We start from the raw sequence: 19,470 nt of genomic DNA on the forward strand, positions 1-19,470 counted from the left end.
TGGCTCCCGTCTCCTCTCACTAAACTCCAATTGGCCGGAGAACCTCTCACTCCGTTCCCGTTGGCTCTCGCTGTCTCTCGCCGCTCTGTAATTGGCAGGCCGGCTCTCGGGCCACCCCACGTCACTCTCTCACCCCACTTCCTCGGCCCTCCGACTTTGTCCCCGCCCCTTCCCCCGCCCTTCCAGCCGCGAGGGAAAACCCTAGCAAGAGCCCGCCTCTAGTTTTCTTCGGATTGGTAGAAGCCTGACTAGGGGGCGGGCACTGCCGGGCTATTCTGCGGGCCGCGATTGGCTGCTGGAACCACTGTCCAGCCTCCCACCGACTCCCGGCGGTGCCGGAGTCGGGCGGGTCGGCCTCTATAAAGCTGGTGGCTGAGAGGAGGTGCCGCGTACTGCATTTTCGTGGCTCGCTACCTTTCCACGGCCACCGCACGGTCACGTTTGGGTGAGTGTCCCGCGACGGGGAGAGCTGGGCTGCTGCGGCGCCGGGGTGAAGGCCGGGCGGAGGCGGTGTCCTTGACTAGGCCCGAAGGAGCTGCAGCTCCGTCCGGGTGGGGCGGAGGCATGGACCCGGCCCGGGAGGATGGGGGCGCCTCGAGCAGGGCGGTGCGGGAACTCCCCTGCCAGGGGCTTGGGGCCGACTGCGGTGGGTTTGACGTGGGGCTGGGGAGTCGCGGAGGGGAGAAGGCGAAAGGGCGTTGAGAGGTAGAGTTCTAATAACATAGTCAGCCAGGGGCTGGAGATGCCAGGGACGTGGCTGTGTTCTCCTTGAGGGGTTTGGGGGTGGGGAGGCCCATCAGGAGGGGACGAGGAAGGAGCTGGGCTGCCAGGGCGTTCCCAGAGCTTTGGGTTAAGGGTGGACGCCAAAGGATGGGGAAAATCACGCCTAATTAGATGGAGGCTTGTAGGTTGGCAGGGGGTGTGTCCTCTTGCAGCCACGTATAGAGAGTTGCTGGGAGAAAGGGCAGTGGGCAAGTGTAACTTTTCTTCCCCAGCTCAGGTGCAAGAAAGCATCAAAACCGTGGTTTAACCTGGCTGAATACTTGGGCTGTTGACTGCTTCAGTCGGCTTGCTTCATATCTCACAGATTCCTGCCTCCCACCTTCCCGCCTCCATATTTTTTATGCCCATACTAAAGAAAAATTAGGTTTCCTTGGTGTTCTGAAATCCCATACCCCTCCCTCCTGCTGATAGCTTCAGGGCCAGCCTGACCTGATAGGATGTAATGGGTAGGCACCCACAGGACCTTCACACACAGTGGGGTTTGGGTTAAGCCAAAGTATAAGGTGTTTTTGAAAAACGTGTGTCCTTTGACCAGTGGTAGAGAAAAGGAATACTCTGACCTACCCTGGATGAAGGATTTGGACACAGGTAAGGAGGTCTCTGCTTGTCATGTTTGCCCCGTGGCCTTGGCCTTAGGCCATCCCAGGCTTCTTTCCCTGCTCACCTCTGCTGCAGCTCCTTCCAGCTACTGATGTTCTTGTCGACCTGCTGCCTGCTGCAGTAGGATGATGTGTTCTGGCTGCTGCTGAGTAACATCTGCTCTTTCGAACTGATGAATTGTGAAAAACAGTGGCAAGATAAATGGCAAAATTAAGACAAATGGAAGTATTTGTATAGTTAATAGGTTTTTCTTTCTGAGATGGCGTTTGGACTTTCATTGTGCAGATTCTGTTAGAGAGCAGATTGAAAGTCCTTAACCTGGATCTTCCAAATGGTTCTTTGTATCTTGAGACCTCTAAGCAGTTTGTGTTGTTTCTTTAATCAAAACTTTTATTTTTAAAATTTCAGTTATTTTTTGTAAGGGTAAGGAGGGCAGGGATAGCATATTTTATGGGAGAGGAGAAAGACTTTATTTTCTTGGTGTTTAACCTTTGTAGGTCTCGTTCTCCTAAATTTATAGGTTTGCCCTTTACTCAATTCTAGTCTAATCAGTAACCCCAGTTCTGAGGAAGGTGTTTCCAAGGGGGATAAATTATAGGATATTTTGTTTGGGACCATAGAAGGCCATATCATCTGCTGGCTATTTCTGAGCCTTGCTTTTGATTTTGTTTTCTTCTTACATATTCTTCCAGAGTGCTTTTATATCTTGTTTCTGTTAACTGTGGGATGGACTTCAAGATTTTTTTTTTAAGATTTTATTTATTTCAGAGAGAGCGAGAGCGAGAGAGCATGAGCGGGGTGAGGGGCAGAGGGAGTAGCAGGCTCTCTGCTGAGCAGGGAGCTGATGTGGGGCTCCATCCAGGGACTCTGGAATCGTGACCTGAGCCGAAGGCAGACGCTCAACTAACTAAGCCACCCAGGTGCCCCAGGCTTTAAGATTTTTTGATTGAAATTTTAGATAGCGTTTCTGGAAGGAAGTGCAAAACCCTGATATTGATGTAACGTGTATTTCCTCAGTGGCCTAGAATTATTTAAAACCATAAAGCAGTGGAACTGAATGAGGGGAGGTTCTGGTTTGAGGAATTTGATGGGCTGTGTATAAGAATCTATATTTAGTTTCATGTGGAAAAGAACAGTCTTAGAATTTTATGTTGGGTTACTAACAAACCAAATATCATAGAAGGGTATGATTTTTTTTTTTAAAGATTTATTTATTTTAGAGAGAGAGAGTAGAAGGAGGGGCAGAGGGAGAGGGAGAGAGAATCTCAGGCAGACTCCCCGCCGAGCATGGAGCCCTCTGCTGGGCTTGATCTCATAACCCTGACATCGTGACCTGAACCAAAACCAAGAGTCAGACATTAACTGACTGAGCCACCCAGGCACCCTGTGTGATATTTTTATGTGTCTCAAGATGGTGGTACAGATTCAAAAGCTTGAAAAACATGTTACCCAATCTAATTGGAGGGTAGTAGGACTCAACTCTTAATAATCCATTCGTTTTGAGACTTCTTGATATGTGGTGATGCTCTCTTGCTGTCTGTCAACTGAGCGTAGCTAGAGCAATAGAGGAGAAGCTAATTTTTGAAAGTCTTCGTCTTTGCAGGTTTTGTGATTGGGGATGTGTGGATATGGGAATGATGGTAAGAACAACAAATGTTGTCTTATTCCATTTGGATCCACTACATTTTTCAGTAGAAAACCAGTTTTCTTAAACATTTTCTGGGCACCGTTTGATGCAGCAGCTCATTTAAAAAGTGATAGCAAAAAGCACTTACTAATGAGGGCTGCTACAAGTACTCGAATCTAAAAGATTTGTCCTCTGTGATAATTCCAAATTCAGCTCCTCAAAAAAATGGCAGTTGAATGCCCATTACTCCCAGATCTCAAAGGGATTTCAAAAGAATCAAAATACAGCCCCTCTCCCAGGGGAGTCTAGGAATCAAGTGTGGCTAGGAAGACTGCCCATAACTGGTTTTTCATTGAGAGTAGACCCCGAGGACTTTATGTGAATGACGTAGACCTGCTGTAGAAGCATGGGGGCCCTGATTATAAACTTGAGGAAACCTTCTTGGAAGAGGTAGCTTAGAACAAGGCCTTGAAATAGGAGTAGAATTTACAAGCAGACCAGGAAGTCTGGGGAGAGGCAGGAATGTCTGTTTTTTACTGAGAGAGCTAGACCAGAGTGTACGGGCATGGGCAAAGTCTTACCAGTAGTTTTGCTGGCTTGTTCCTAAAGAAGAAAGGTTGCCAGCTCTTTCTCATTAAAAAGGATGTCCTGGATTTCTCTCCCATTATAGTGAAAAAGATCAGCAGGCAACTGCTCCCGGTTTATCATGTACGTAAATGTGTGCCGGATGCACTTCTCTGACTACTTGTTTGAATCAAGGCTGAGGAGGGATCCAGAAGGAGGGATTCAGAACTCTGAGTAAACCCCAGGAGAAAGCATCATGGCAAGAACCTGGTTGGCCCTAGCAGGCTTCGCATTCTTCAGTGTTTATCTTTGCCAAACTAGGAATATCTCTGTCGTGGCTGTGGCTCGAGGCTCCCAACCTGCCCAGCTGCTTGCGGGTCATTATGTGCTTCCTGGCCCAGCCGTGCTTGGAAAGGACCTTCTGTTAGAAAGAAGCTGATGAGCTGCTGGAGACTTGGGCAGTGCTGTTTCAGTCAGGAGAGGGATCCCTCCTAGCGGTTGCGGAAGAGAAGCGAAAGCCTAATCGCTTTCTAATGGACTATTTCCAAGTGGCATTTACCGCCTCCGTTTCCATTCCTGGTTGCCTAGGTAGCACAGCAGTCCTCTGTGAATCTTCTTTTTTCTTCTGTTTCTTTCTTCTTTGCTCTAATGTCCTCCTCTTGCCACTCCTCTCTTCCTCATCCTATCTTTACCCTCCCCTCCTCTTTCTGCCTGGCTCTCCCCACCTAAACTCTCTGCAACTGAAAAAAATCAAAATTGAAAGAGGGAATATTGACAGTTTAGGAGAAATTTCCTTTATTAAAATAGTGTCAAATGGTTTCAAGAAGAAATATTACTAAGTTATTTAGTCTCGACGTGGAGGGGGAATCATGTTTTCCCCTCACCAGAGAGCCAGTCCCTGTGGTCTACTTAATTTGCAGGTTACAAAAGCATAATTTGAGATAATAAAGGACAAAATATAGGTTATTTTCTCAAAAGTGTATGTATAATTCTGTAATCAAAGAGGTTTCTTGGAATATAGAAGTCTTCCTACAGAACTCAGGGTTTATTTATTGGGAGGGGGAGGGTAAACTTAATGAAGTAAAAGGAACTAAATCTCTAAAGAGCTCTTAAATGATCTAATCATGTAAAAGAAATCTTACTAAATTATTTATTAAAAGTAATTCAGAGTACTGAATGTAGTCTCTGGTTAATCAGGCAAGGGCAGATGCTAAATTTGCCAATAATTAAGTAGAGAGCAAAGATAATTGTGTTTTCATTAAGCATAGAAACTGTTGTCTCAAGTAACAATCCTTTAGAACAGATGGACTGAAGAAAATGCTCCATTGTCACCTTCCCTTTTTATTTCCATATAATTTAAACAATGCTAAAGCTTAATGCTCTTTTATCTTGATATCACATGCTTATCTTTTTAATACAAGCACTGTAGGAAAATCACTTAAAAGGTTGGGGAGGGTGGCAGTGGCCATGTTCAAAAGTAGGAGCATAAGATTAAATAAATGAAGGTAATTAGGTCTTGCTGCAGAGATACATATTTTGTTTGAAAAATATTAAGAACTAAGAATTATGTATTGGTACTTTATATTACAAAGCATTATTCACATATTTTATCTTCTCAACCATCTGGGAGGGCGGGTATTAACTCCATTTTATAGATGAGAAAACTGAAGCTCAGAGAGGCACACATTGCTAAAGCCACAAACTCCTAAGGGTAGAGCAAGCTCTTTTTTTTTTTTTTTTTTTTTTTAAGATTTTATTTATTTGAGAAAGAGCACGAGTAGGGGGAGAGGGCAGAGGGAGAAGCAGACTCCCCGCTGAGCAGGGAGCCTGACCCTTGGCTGGATCCCAGGACCCCGGGATCATGACCTGAGCTGAAGGCAGACGCTTTGACACTTCACCGACTGAGCCCCCCAGGCGCCCCTAGAACAAACTCTTGAGTGTGGGAGTCTCATTACTCCAGAGCTTGCTAGTCCAGTACAACTTATTTACATTCCTTTCCTTCAATTCTTAATGTTCAAATTTAGTAAAGACAACCAACAACTCTCCTAGCATCACACTTGGTTTCAAGCCCGAATCAGGGATATGAACTTTGCATGTCAGTTCGTTACCAGGACTCAACCTACCACTCTACGCGCTCATGAAATAAGGGGGGGAAGTTTTATAAGCGTTAAGTACCATTTTTCTAAGGAAAGTCAAATTCTGTTCTATGCAATGTAATTGGACAAGGAAATGTTTATTTTAACTTACTTTGAATTGGAGTCATTATTTGAATTTGTGTGGTGATTTATGACTTTAAAAGAAGTTCTTATTTGAAATTCCTAGTGCCTGAAGGAGGAAACAGAGTGACAGACCTGGAGACTGCAGTTCTTTATTCTTCACACAGGTATGGCGTCCTGTCATGCTGCTAAAGGAAAGCCTTCCTCTCTAACGGAAGGGGGAATTTAATTGTTATCCCAGGGCAAATAACCACTTGTGTACCCCACACATTCTTAAAACCCATTACAGAGTTCTGTATCTTTAATCATTAGTTAATGCCTTAGTGCTTTGGGAGACTGTCCAATTTTGTGATTATTAGACTGATGTTTGAAATCTAGACACTAATTTTTTATCCTTTTTAAAGATAAAATTTAAAAAGAAAATTTACACATTTTATTATAAATACAGAGTCACCATTATCCTGCTTAGTTTTTTTTTTTTTTTTAAGGTTTTATTTATTTATTAGAGAGAGAGACAGCCAGCGAGAGAGGGAACACAGGCAGGGGGAGTGGGAGAGGAAGAAGCAGGCTTCCATCAGAGGAGCCTGATGTGGGGCTCGATCCCAGAACTCTGGGATCACCCCCTGAGTCGAAGGCAGATGCTTAACAACTGAGCCACTCAGGCGCCCCAGGTTTTTGTTTTGTTTTGTTTTGTTTTAATTGTGGATACAATGCTCTGAAAAATACTAAAGTACTTTTTTATCAGCAAAAAGTTAAAAATATATGCAGATAATTTTTTAAACTGTCAGATTTTTAAACTATATTTAGAAATTTTTTGTGATATTTAGATAGTGAATGAACCAGAATACCCTATTGTGTATGGAGTTAACACCGTAATGTGAACATCTCAGAGCTTTAGCTGGCCTTTTTCTTATAGCATCTTCTTCAGAGAGCGTTTGAGCTGTAGTAAAGATTACATCTCAGAAACTATATCATACTTTTTGTTGTTTGAAATGCCATGGAAACAGTTCCTTCCCTGTATTAATTTTTCATTCTTTTCCTACTTAATCTTACTGCTCCTTAATTTTAACCAAAAGCTAACTATTTCAAATTGGACAGCTTTTTATCAGGAATATAATGAGAACATCTTGGCTGTCAAAACCCCTCAGAGTGAGCAATATGGACCGAGTCAGATAACGTAAACATTTTTTCCACACCAAGATCAGAGTCATGATTCACTTTCAACTTGATGTGTGTGGTTTAGTTAAGCTACATTTTTCCCCCAAATGAAATAAGGGACTTCTTTAACCTCTCAGAGGTTTAAGCATAACAGAGTTATGCCTTGTTTCATAAGTACAATAATATAAGAACTGATCAGAGCTAGTTGGATTATGGTAAATATGAATTAATTATGGAATCAAAGCCTTGCATTGTGGCTTTTAATAAACTGGTTTATACGTTCAGAAGATTGTATATACTTGTCCATTTTATTTCCAAAAGCGTTGCAAGCTGCTGGGTCAGGCAGGGAAAATCACACTGTCCTTAGTGTGTTTAGAGCAGTTTGAAGAGTGGAAAGAATCCAAAGTGGTAACCTTGTGGGAAAGGCTGGGAAGATGGGTAACCCTACTGCCTCTGGTTTGGCAGCTTAGAGGGTAGCATATGGGAGGGGCTCCTCTTATAAGGGTATGGACTGGTCTTTGTTTGGTTTTTAACACTAGTTGTAGAGCTCTTTTCTACAGATTATGCAGAGGACTTAATCTTGTTTTCCTATAAGCTTAGAATCTGCCAAATGACTTTTTAGTTCCTTTATGTCTTTATTTCAACTTCAGTGTAGCACAGTTTAGATTATCGTAAACAGATAGGTTTTCTTGGAAGAGGGGAAAGGGTAGAACAAGGTAAAGAGGTGCTTCTCTATTCACGGAGCTGATTTGACAGTGAGCCTGTGAAGTCATAAAACAGTTGAGGCTGGAATCTGGGAGCCATCCTAAACACCTCCTCGTTTTCCCGGCTTCTAGTCAATCACAATTTCTGCCGGGTTTTTGCTTCTGTATTTTTTGAAGCTGTTCCTTCTTTACCCCTCCTGTGGCAATTGCTCTAGTACATGAGCTGTCTTACCCGGACTGCTGTATGTGCCCCTAACCCAAATCCATTCTCCACACCGCACCAGTGATTGTGCAAAACGGGGATGCACAAGCTTTTTTGACTATGACCCTCAGTAAGAAATATGCTTTATATTGCAACCTAGGATATATGTGAATAATTGAAACAGAATTTTCATGGAAAAATTCTTAAAGTTACTGTGTGCCGTGCAAGCTGATGTTTTCTGTTCTTTACTACTACGTTTTAAAAAATGTTGTTTGCCCTTCACTAAATTGATTGCGGAGTTGGAAAAATACATTGACCCGAACATGAATATGACCCTGTTATTTCTGTCTAAAACCCTCTGATGGCTTCTTACTGTCTTCATGGTGACACTGAAACCCCCTGACAGCAGCATCCCAGAGTCTTTATGACCCGACCCTGGCCTAGCTCTCCTGACCTACTGCTTGCCTGCTCTGCTCACTGGGCCTCACATTTCATTCAGTAAATGAGTAAAACTTCTCCTAGCTCTCTGTATCTTGCCTTTTTATATGTTGTCCAGCCTGTGGAGGATCTCCTGTCACTATTTGCTTCTGCACAGCTTTACTGATTACTCCTCACTCATTCTGAAGACTCAAGGCAGCACCAGTAACCAAGAAGCCTCTCTTCCCACTCCTCCCCTTGCCTCCAGGCTGGGTTAGGTAGTTCTCCTAACATCATGTGACTGTCTCTGTTGTTTCCCTTGTTTATTATTAGATGTTTATATCCTACACACGGAGGTGGTGAATATTTGAAAGGGGAAGGGTTATCTCCTATGAAACTTATCCCAAATGTTTGGCATGTAACACGTTGTCATTGCTTGAATAAGTGAAAAACATAAAAATTAAACAAGATTCTGATATTTAGAAGGAAGATTCAATGATATGCCGTAGGACCTTTAACTTAGATTTTGTGATTATATTTCTAGGTGCCTATTTTCTAGGTTTTAATATACTTATAACTTTTTTTTAAGATTTTATTTATTTGTCATAAAGAGAGAAAGAAAGAGCACAAGTATGGGGAGCAGCAGATGGAGAGGGAGAAGCAGGCTCCCCACTGAGCAAGGAGCTGGATGCGGGACTTGATCCCAAGACCTTGGGGATCACGACCTGAGCTGAAGGCAGACGCCTAACCAACTGAGCCACCCAGGCGTCCCAATACACTTATAACTTGATGACCTATGGGCTAAGGGTAGATTACATGATTTAAGGATAACCTCTCTGCTTTAGATGTCCTCTCAAGATTTCAAAAATTAACAACTCACCAAGGCAGTAGTCTGTAATTTCATTATGCCTAATACTATACCAGAGTTTGCAGAGTGGCAGAGGACAAAGGACATAAATATAGGATTTGACTTTTCATTTTTGGGAGTCAAAGTAGTCATTGGTAAAGAACGTTGGTGAGCCAGTAGGACCCAGGTAACTCTCATAAGCCAAGACCTTTAGGTGAATGAAGACCTGAAATTCTGTCACGTAAGGAGCACCTTGCAATTAACATGATGTCTAAAAAGGAAATTGAGTTGTAGAAGTTTAAATGGGGAAAAAAATTCTTTCTCTAAAACTAATAGGCTGTGCCATTCTTCAAGGCCTGATAAGTGTGTATTCCTGACTCCTGTGGCAGCTGGGTTCTGGGTGGACTGCCCATGGAAGTTCTCAAGGGAGAGAGGAGATGGGAAGGCGAGGCTGGCTTGTTTTTGTCAGTGGGGCTGCAAGAAGGGAGGGGGAGGGTTGTCTGGGCTTGAGCTCAGCAGCAGAGGGTCTGGCACCCATAGCTCCAGCAGCTTCCGTCGGAGTGTGAGCTCTTAGGATCTCAATAACCACCTGCCCCCTTGACCCCTAGCCCCGCCAACAGGTTTGTAACCATTTCCCTGTGTTAAATTCTCCCCTGTTTGAAATACCTAGAATGATTTCTCTTTTCCTGATTAATACAGTCTCTAAAGAAATTGAGGAGGCTCTGGTAGGTTCTGTGACTTGCCCATCCACACATAGCAATGCTCTTGAGTGGCTAGCGCATTTGTTTTACTGTTAGTAAATAAATCTAGACATTACTAAAAGTATTTACAGTGTGGCAAGAGTCTTTTTTAGCACCCTTTTTAAGAAAGAAAGGGGTGGTTTTAAGAGGTGTTATCTAGATGCCACACAAATAATACGTGGATTACCAGTTTTCAAATTTGAATCAGAGTTTGGTTTTTTTCCCTGATTTAGAAGCTAAGTGATACCTTGTGGTTCTGCAATCATTTATTGCCTATAGACTAGCTGTAGAAAGTGTAGCATATTGGCATATGACTCTGTGATGAGTCCTGGAACTTATTCTTGCTTAAAATTTTCATCGTTTGGGTTGTTGGGGGTGTTCTTTATAATAACAGGGGCCTTGTAGAGATTGACTTGGTAGACTTCTGTAGTGTGGCTTTTCTACTTGCTGAGATTGTTTAGATCACTGAAGAATGAAATATATTTATGATGACCGACTGACCGATTTAAACTTTGTTGGGTGGCCAGGAACAGATCAGGTACTTGAATTCTGATTTGTGGACCGTATCGCTAAATTGTCATTGTTTCATCTTACAGTTTTTTACAATAGAAGAATCTTATTTGAGTTTTCTTTACCATTAATAATCCTGTTTTAAATCTAAAGAGATCTAGGTGGGTTTTTTGTTTGTTTCTTTTAAGGAGTTTATTTTTAAGCACTCTCTCCACCCAGTGTGGGGCTTGAACTCAAAACCCTGAGATGAAAGGTCACATATTCCACTGACTGAGCCAGCCAGGCACCCCTGAAGATGTCTAGTTTTAAATAAAGTGCAAATCTCTCTAAAAGACAATGATTTTAAATAGTAGTGTTCCGTTCATATTGTAATTGTTACTTTCACATATTAAAATTGCCCCTAATCTAGTCAGTGGTATTGTAATAGCATTACATGATGACAGACGGGAGCTGCACTTACGGTGAGCATAGCGCAATGCTTGGAGTTGTCAAATAACTAGGTCGTACACCTGAAACTAATGTGACATTGTGTGTCAACTATACTTCGATTAAGAAAAATAATAATAAAATAAAATTGCCCTAAATAAAATATACTAAACTTAGAAACTAAATTAACATTTCAGGTCATAGTTGAACTTTTAATGTTGATTTCTTAAGTTTGACAATCTGGAATTTATAACCTAAAACAGTGTTTTCTTCTGTTTTTCTTTCTAAAGCTCTTTCACCATGCCTGGGTCACTTCCTGTGAATGCAGAAGCCTGCTGGCCAAAAGATGTGGGAATTGTCGCCCTTGAGATCTATTTTCCTTCTCAGTATGTTGATCAAGCCGAGTTGGAAAAATACGATGGTGTAGATGCTGGAAAGTATACTATTGGCTTGGGCCAGGCCAAGATGGGCTTCTGCACAGATAGAGAAGACATCAACTCTCTTTGCCTGACTGTGGTTCAGAATCTTATGGAGAGACATAGCCTTTCGTATGATTGCATTGGGCGTTTAGAAGTTGGAACAGAGACGATCATTGACAAATCAAAGTCCGTGAAGACTAATTTGATGCAGCTCTTTGAGGAGTCTGGGAACACAGATATAGAAGGAATAGATACGACTAATGCATGCTATGGAGGCACAGCTGCTGTCTTCAACGCTGTTAACTGGATTGAGTCCAGCTCTTGGGATGGTATGTCGCGTATTATTCCAAAGAAACTCTCCGTGAGGATGCATAGGCCCACATGACCTTTTAATGAATGCCGCATGCAAACTTACCAGTTATGCTTGTTTGAATATGGTCAGAAATGTAGCTCTTTCAACTTATCTAAATTATAAACTGGTTGTCTTTATCATGTAGGACAAATTATAAAAATTTAGAATTTTTTTTGCTTTGCCAAAGATGGGAAAGCATATTCTGGGAAAATAGAAGACTTCATTGTATATGTATGGTACTTACAGTGGCGATCACCTTCATGTGTATTAACAATCTTTTTCAGGACGGTATGCCCTGGTAGTTGCGGGAGATATTGCTGTATATGCCACAGGAAATGCTAGACCTACAGGTGGAGTGGGAGCTGTTGCTCTGTTAATTGGGCCAAATGCTCCTTTAATTTTTGACCGAGGTAGGTGGGAGAGCATTTTTTTTTTATTAGCAACGTATGCCGAGAAAGTTGAAAATACAAATGGAAGCTAGTCTTACCGAGTGTTCATTAAATGCAGGTACTACCTGCTCAGTGTTTTATACGAGTTAGCATATTTGGTCTTTATAGGAATTTTATGAGATAAGTAATGTCATTCTCATTTTACAGAGCAGTAAAATGGGCTTAAGTAATAAACAGTAACTTGCCCACAGTCACTCGTTAGTGAAAGTTCAATTTGTTTTCAGTTCAGTAGAGCAATTGTGATCTCCCAGTTACAGATAAGAAACTTGTATAAAATGTTGTATATCAAAGGAGTCTTAGGCCTGTCCATGGATGCTGTTACATTTCATTTCAATTACATGTGGGTTTCACCTTGTGATTTCCATGCTGCAAATGGCAAGAATTGACTAGATAGTTTTAGGAAAGTCCCCAGATAATGCAATCTGCTGACTAACATACAATCATCAAGGAGCAGAAATAAATGTCATCTACCTTTTTCGTTCTGATAGGACTTCGTGGGACACATATGCAACACGCCTATGACTTTTACAAGCCTGATATGCTTTCGGAATATCCTATAGTTGATGGGAAACTGTCCATACAGTGCTACCTCAGTGCACTAGACCGCTGCTATTCCGTCTACCGTAAAAAGATCCGTGCCCAGTGGCAGAAGGGTGGGTTTCACGCGTGTGCCTTGGTTTGGGCATCTGTTGAGGGCACTGTGGTGTGCCGAGTGTCTTTAGTGAGATCCTGCTTTGTGGGCATCCTTCGTTAGTGTCCTCGAACTATTTCTTCCTCACCCACCAGATTGCATTTCCCCACAGATTTGGGGAATGTGTAATTTAGGAATAACAGGGAAGCTTTGGAAATGAGGTATATCTATGCAGAAACGCTTATTTGGACTTACCCCCAGTAAAAAAAAATCAAAACTAGGGTAAAAGAAAGTAACTTGAATTTTGTTCATCTTTTGAGAGAGAGAGGTACTTTTACAAGGCTTTAGCTTGCAGCTGTGATCCAGAGCAAACTCTAATGAAAATCCGTTACTGAAGTGACCCCCTTCCTCCCACAGGCTGTTTGCATTTGACCTGTGAATTCAAACTTGCTTTTCCAGTGTCCTCATTAATCTCTGTCTTTAACCCTGAAAAAGTTCTTGAGATACTCAAAAGGACAGCATTTGAATTAGTGCCATTAAAACACACAGTATCATATAAATTAGGCTTTTTCCGTAGACCAACTTTGCTTTATAGAGGTTGTTAAGAGAGGGTTAAAATAAGTATTGAGTAATGTAATAAGATTCGTAGTGGTCCTGGAGAAGAAACATTCTTGCAGTGTGTAAAACGTCATACTGTTCGCCAGTATTGAACGGGACAGTGATTTTCGAACATTATTAGGCCCCAGAGTGAGCAGTACACTCTACCTTGTCTGTGTGCTAAACTCACCCAGAAATAAGAAATTACATGCCATGCCACAAATTATGCAGTTTGCTATTTTCTGCCCTATTCTGTTTCATTAAAAAAATACCCTAAGGTTAAAAAAAAAAAAAAAAAAAAGCTGGCCCCAACCCACTAAATTAATTACAGACTCTTTAAGACTCTCTGAAGTTTGAAAACAGTAATGTAGTGGGGGATGTTCTGTCTCTGGATGTCTTTTTGATACGCATTTTAAGCCCTAGAGATATTTCATTACACAGTATATTTTTGGTTGTTGTTTAAAGATAGAAGAACATCGTAGCCTTGTTCTAAAATCAAACTTTAAAAGTTAGTGTTTTAAATGAATTTCATAATTTCTTTGGATTTCTCTTTCAGAGGGTAATGATAAAGATTTTACCTTGAATGATTTTGGTTTCATGATCTTCCACTCACCCTACTGTAAGCTGGTTCAGAAATCTCTAGCTCGGATGTTGCTGAATGACTTCCTTAATGACCAGAACAGAGATAAAAATAGTATCTATAGTGGCCTGGAAGCCTTTGGGTAAGAGAAGTTTGTTAGGATTTTTTTTTTCTTCTGTGTGTATTTTATCTGTTAAACCATTCTTTTCATAGATACGAAAATTTTCTTTTTTTTTCTTTTTTGTTAAAGATTTTTATTTATTCATTTGAGACAGATAGAATGAGCAGGGGGAGAGGCAGAGGAAGAGGCAGGCTCCCTGCTGAGCCAGGAGCCCAATGTGGGGCTCGATCCCAGGACCCTGGGATCACGACCTGAGCCAGAGGCAGAAGCTTGACCATCTGAGCCACTCAGGCGCCCCTAGACATGAAGATTTCTTACTTTTAGATCTGTTCCCGTTGTCACCACGATATTAGACCCCATGAATGCCTGTATTTACTACGACAGCCTCTGAAATCTTCTCCCTGCGTCTCCAGCCCCTGTGCCCCATCCTGTCCTGCAGCTGCCGTCCTAGAGTGCACGCTCCTGCCCCTTCCACCTCCCCCCACTTCTCTGGCTCCCTGTGTGCCAGCCTGTTAAACTCATTCTGTCCCTTCTACATCTAGTAAAATTCTACCCTACTTTTTAAGGCTTGGCTCCTGCAATATCCTGACTTTTATAACTAAATAGACTTTATGATGGACTTGAAATAGTAGTGTATTCTGTTTGGTGACGACAGAGCTTTCATGAGTTTATTGACCCATGAGAATTCTGTTGTCCTAACTTGATGATAAAAAGCTTTGATAAAAAGGACCATATTTGTGCAACAGTTAACATCTTCATGGCAATTAGCATGTGGCTCCTTGGCTTTTAATAGGAAGACGGGATCGTACACACAGATTAGAATATTAGTTATACGTCAACTAGTATAATAAAAATGTAGTCTTTGAACATTGTAAGATGGCCTTTTTACTAAATCTTTCAGGGATGTTAAATTAGAAGATACCTACTTTGATAGAGATGTGGAAAAAGCATTTATGAAGGCTAGTTCTGAGCTCTTTAATCAGAAAACAAAGGCATCTTTGCTTGTGTCGAATCAGAATGGAAATATGTACACATCGTCCGTGTATGGCTCCCTCGCTTCTGTTCTAGCACAGTAAGTACATAGTTCCGCTGCCTAACTCCTCTCACTTGGGGATGTTAGATTTTGAACACCAAAGCTGGTGGCAGGCATGTTGAGGGCAGGTCCCACGATGACATTTTATTTCCAGGTTCAATAGCCTCCCGTCCATTGACTTAGAGGATGAGTGAGACGAGGCTACTATACTCCTGAGCACTTCAGTTCCTACTGGCTTTCCTGGCTGCTCTTCTCATGGTCATCTCACTCTTGACCTGCAGTTGAGCTGTACATCCCTAGTTGACTAACTAACTTATTTTATTGCATAGTAACTTTCATAAGCCCCATCATTCCCAAAGAGACAGAAACTGTTGTTTTCAGTCTGTTTATTGTAAAGCTTTGGGTCATCTTCCTAAGGCTATAGGATGACTTTTTACTCCCAACTTCTGTCTTCCCACACATTATAGTTTTGGATCAGTGAGACTTGTTATTGTTTTTTATTTTTGTTTATTTGTAAAGATTTTATTTATCTGAGAGAGAGAGAGAGAGAGAGAGAGAGCACAAGCTGGGGGAGGGGCAGACTCCCCACTGAGCAGGGAGCCCCCCTCGAGGCTGGATCCCAGGACCCTGAGATCATGACCTGAGCCAAAGGCAGACGCTTATCCGACTGAGCCACCCAGGCGCCCCTCGGTGAGACTTTTTAATAGTTTTCCTCCCCCCTACACAGGTACTCGCCTCAGCAGCTGGCAGGAAAGAGGATTGGGGTGTTCTCTTACGGTTCTGGTTTGGCCGCCACCCTGTACTCCCTTAAAGTTACACAAGATGCCACACCAGGTACGTGCCGACTCTTCCAGCAGGAGTGTGTTGGGAACCGTCCGTGCGAAGAGCTGAGGTTGATTCAGCGGGCTCTTGAATCTGTCCCACAGAGCGCACGTTTGTGTCTTCCTCACTTCTTTTAACACGCCAGATTTTTACTCTCCACTCTAAGAATCTGCTTTAACTGAGTAAGTGGCAGCGTTGTGTCGGAGCCAGGATTGCTCTTTCCTTTTTTCCAAGTCAGAAAAAATATAGAATGAGCTTAAAAAAAGCTTTTTTTTTGGCATTTATGGCATTGTGTTTGACTTTTCCTTCTTCAGCAAGGAACTTTAATTTTTATCTTTTCTCTTGTTCGTAAAGCATTTATAACGAGAGAGGGGATGCAGGCAGGAAAGGGGATGTGTCTGTCTAATGCAGGCAGCCGTTGAGTCTGATCTGATGCGTAATACCAAATCAGTCCTTGTTGGGTCAGTTTTATACCAGATACCTAATTTTTATAGATTTATGGTCTTGGCTTATATGCCTGAGCAGGAAGGAGCAAAAACATGGAAAAAAACTGATGGAAGACTTGGCATTACTTGAAAACTGTGTCATGGATTGACCATGGACAAGTTATTTATAGTTTCAAATCCCATCTGTTTCCTACTTTGTCTACTGGCTGATACCAAACAAATGTCTAGTCAGAGATCATAGGAAGCTGTGCCAAACAGATACCATTTTTTCTTTCAACCAAATAGTATCTGGTAGTTCTGTAAGACATGAAAAGTTGTTCTTCCATTTGGCAGCATCTTGTTCAGGTTTTGGGGCATGCTACTTTTGTCTTTTTGTCTTTTTTTTTTTTTAGAGCGAGAGTGTTCGGAGGTATGAGGGCACAGAGGGAGAGAGAATCCCAAGCAGGCTCCACGCCCAGTGCAGAGCCTGATGCGGGGCTCAATCTCATGACCCTGAGATCATGAGCTGAGCCCAAGTCAAGAGTCAGACACTGACCTGACTGAGCCACCCAGGTGCCCCTACTTTTGTCTTTTAATATTGGGATTTACTGTTTTAGGGTCTGCTCTTGATAAAATAACGGCAAGTTTGTGTGATCTTAAACCAAGACTTGACTCAAGAACTTGTGTGGCGCCAGAAGTCTTTGCTGAAAACATGAAGCTCAGAGAGGACACTCATCACTTGGGTAAAAATATTAAATTGTGTTTAAACATATGGGTGTACCCCCAAAAGTCTACTGGAGGGCACTTAATAACCTGAAACATGTTACGTGTAAGATAAGGGTATCTAGGCTTTCTTCAGTGCTAATCTGATGTCAGGGAACATGGTGGGGAAATAGGCAACTTCTTGCTTCTAGTTTTGCTGGCTGACTAGTATGTCGTTAACGAATGTTTCATGTTCTCTGCCCTTTCTTCAGTCAACTATATTCCCCAGAGTTCAGTAGATTCACTCTTCGGAGGCACGTGGTACCTAGTCAGAGTGGATGAGAAGCACAGGAGGACCTATGCCCGGCGCCCCTCGCCCAGCGATGACGCCCTGGGTGAAGGAGTAGGACTTGTCCATTCAAGTACAGCCACAGAGGTAGGTGAAGTTCGACGTGTTTGCTCTCGGCCTCTGACAGGGTAAGAAATTTCCACCGCAGATCTCAGGGCTTAGGAGACCTGAGACTGAGCCATTTAAAGGAATGTCGATAAAGTAGAGTCCCTCAGAGCAAGGCCTTGGCCCTGGATTCCCGCTGTGCCATTTTCTAATTGTATAAAATGCTTTGCACTTAAATTACTAGCATTTTTAAAACGTGCAATGAATCCTGGGTTTTGTTAAGAATACCAGCATTTAAAGGAAGACTGATGTAAAGAGAAGGCCCGTTTGTGATCATGCCCAGTGAGGGCAGAATTTGGAGCCCATCTCATCTCTTCTCAGGCCATTGTCACATCTGTCTACAGAATGTCAGGAAGTAACACTAATTGCAGTGATTTGAATTCCTGTTGTATGCTAGGAACTTTATTAACATTTTCTAATTTAACCCTTACAAAATCCATCTTGAGGTAAATGATACTATCCCCATCTTAGAGACAAAGCTGCAAGAAGTGAAATGGCTTGCCGAGGATCGTGGCCACGGTTCAGACTGAAACGTGATAGCCCTGGAGTTTATTTACCTGCTCAGCACAGAGTTGATGAGGGCATGGTGTTGCTTCTTGCCGTTGCACGAGTCAGGTCACTAGTCAGGCCACCAGAGTCAGAGTTGAGAACGCAAGAGTAACAAGTAGAATACTGTGTGGGGTGGCTCTCTGTGGCCTCCTTCTCTCCCTTGCTCTGTATTTGTGTAATAACTTCATGATAAAGTAAAGAATAGCTATTTATTTCCTTCCATGGAGAGTTCTAGAGAATATACGTTTAGTATAAACCTCGCCAAAATTGTCCTTTCTCAGTTTTTTCACTAGAATTTAGCACCATGACTCTTTAAAAACAAAAACAAAACAGAGTCAACAGCTTTTTTTCCTTTGATTTTAGCATATTCCAAGTCCTGCCAAGAAAGTGCCAAGACTGCCTGCAACGGCAGCAGAACCCGAAGCAGCTGTCATTAGTAACGGGGAGCACTGAGATGCTTCTGTGAGGTGGAAGACTTCAGTGCGGGGTGGGGCGGGGGGTGTATGGGAACAGTTCTGGGAATGTGGGATGTCTGGGGACAATTTTAAAGGATTACATGTTGTGTAACTTTTTATGTGACTGACATGGAGCCTGGAAAACTATGGTGTTCTTGGGAAAGTCTCTTTGCTCAATCTGCTAATGTGCTTCCTCGTGTGGTCTAGCCCATGCTTAATGGACGGGAATGTTTAAGGGCTCTGTAAACTTCATACCTCTCTGGCCATTTGTATGCATGAAGCTTAGTCTTTCAATATGGTATGATGAATCGTGTGCTTCAGGCGAAGAAAGCAGAGGTACTAGTCTCCAATTTTAATTTTTTTAAACACGTAAGAATTTTGTACTTTGAACAAACAAGCTTACTGAAAGTACCTGTGGTTTTTGAAAAAAAGTTTTAAAATGTGATAGGCACAAACCCTGTTTTAAAATGGCAAGACAAACCTGTTCTTTTTCTATAATTTATAAATCCTGAAGAGGGAGAAGAGTTGGGATGGTAACACTGGTTCTGGAAACTGGAATGTTGCTTCAAATCCAGGCCAGCAGTGACACATTATTGTAATGACCTCTGTGAACAGAGAGATGCATTAAGCCACGTCTGCTACAGACAACGTGGTACATTGGGAGGCCGTGGACGTAGCTCTGGTCTGCTTCGGAATCATTGGCTCAAGGTGGCGATGTTAGTGGGGCGGTGTATGGGGAAGTGGTTGCAATCCTTTGCACCTTATTTTGAAGAATAAATAAAACATTTTTCTGGCTGCCTTTTAAAATTTTAAAACAAACTGGAAGGATGGGGCGCAGGGCATTATTAGGTTACCTCTGATGCTTCAGTGTTATAAATTCAACTTAAAGACTGACAGCCTAAGTTCATGGTGTAAGTATTCTTTTTCCTTTCTTCTCCCTTTTTTGGGTGTCTTTTCAATGAACACTAAAAAGTACAACCCGAGTTTTATATAGTATGACCAGCCAAAAAAAGTATTCCATTTCAAGGTCTGGAAGTAGGATTTATAAAGCATTTTTTCAGACTTTCACCTTAAAAAAAAAAAAAAA

General features: G+C 42.2%; 1 protein-coding gene across 1 annotated transcript; it reads left to right on the plus strand.

Moving 5' to 3' along the window:
- Positions 1-329: 329 nt before the first annotated feature.
- Positions 330-18,818, plus strand: HMGCS1 (3-hydroxy-3-methylglutaryl-CoA synthase 1). Its single transcript, XM_008692574.2, has 11 exons — positions 330-445; positions 5,897-5,957; positions 11,085-11,542; positions 11,850-11,975; positions 12,503-12,667; positions 13,799-13,964; positions 14,845-15,015; positions 15,704-15,810; positions 16,841-16,966; positions 17,198-17,361; positions 18,292-18,818. Exons 3-11 carry the CDS (start codon positions 11,095-11,097, stop codon positions 18,379-18,381), a joined length of 1,563 nt encoding a protein of 520 aa, XP_008690796.1. The 5' UTR covers positions 330-445; positions 5,897-5,957; positions 11,085-11,094; the 3' UTR covers positions 18,382-18,818.
- The last annotated feature ends 652 nt before the right edge of the window (positions 18,819-19,470 follow it).

Source organism: Ursus maritimus, unplaced genomic scaffold, assembly GCF_017311325.1.
Source record: "Ursus maritimus isolate PB19 unplaced genomic scaffold, ASM1731132v1 scaffold_15, whole genome shotgun sequence".
NCBI classification, from domain to species: domain Eukaryota; kingdom Metazoa; phylum Chordata; class Mammalia; order Carnivora; family Ursidae; genus Ursus; species Ursus maritimus.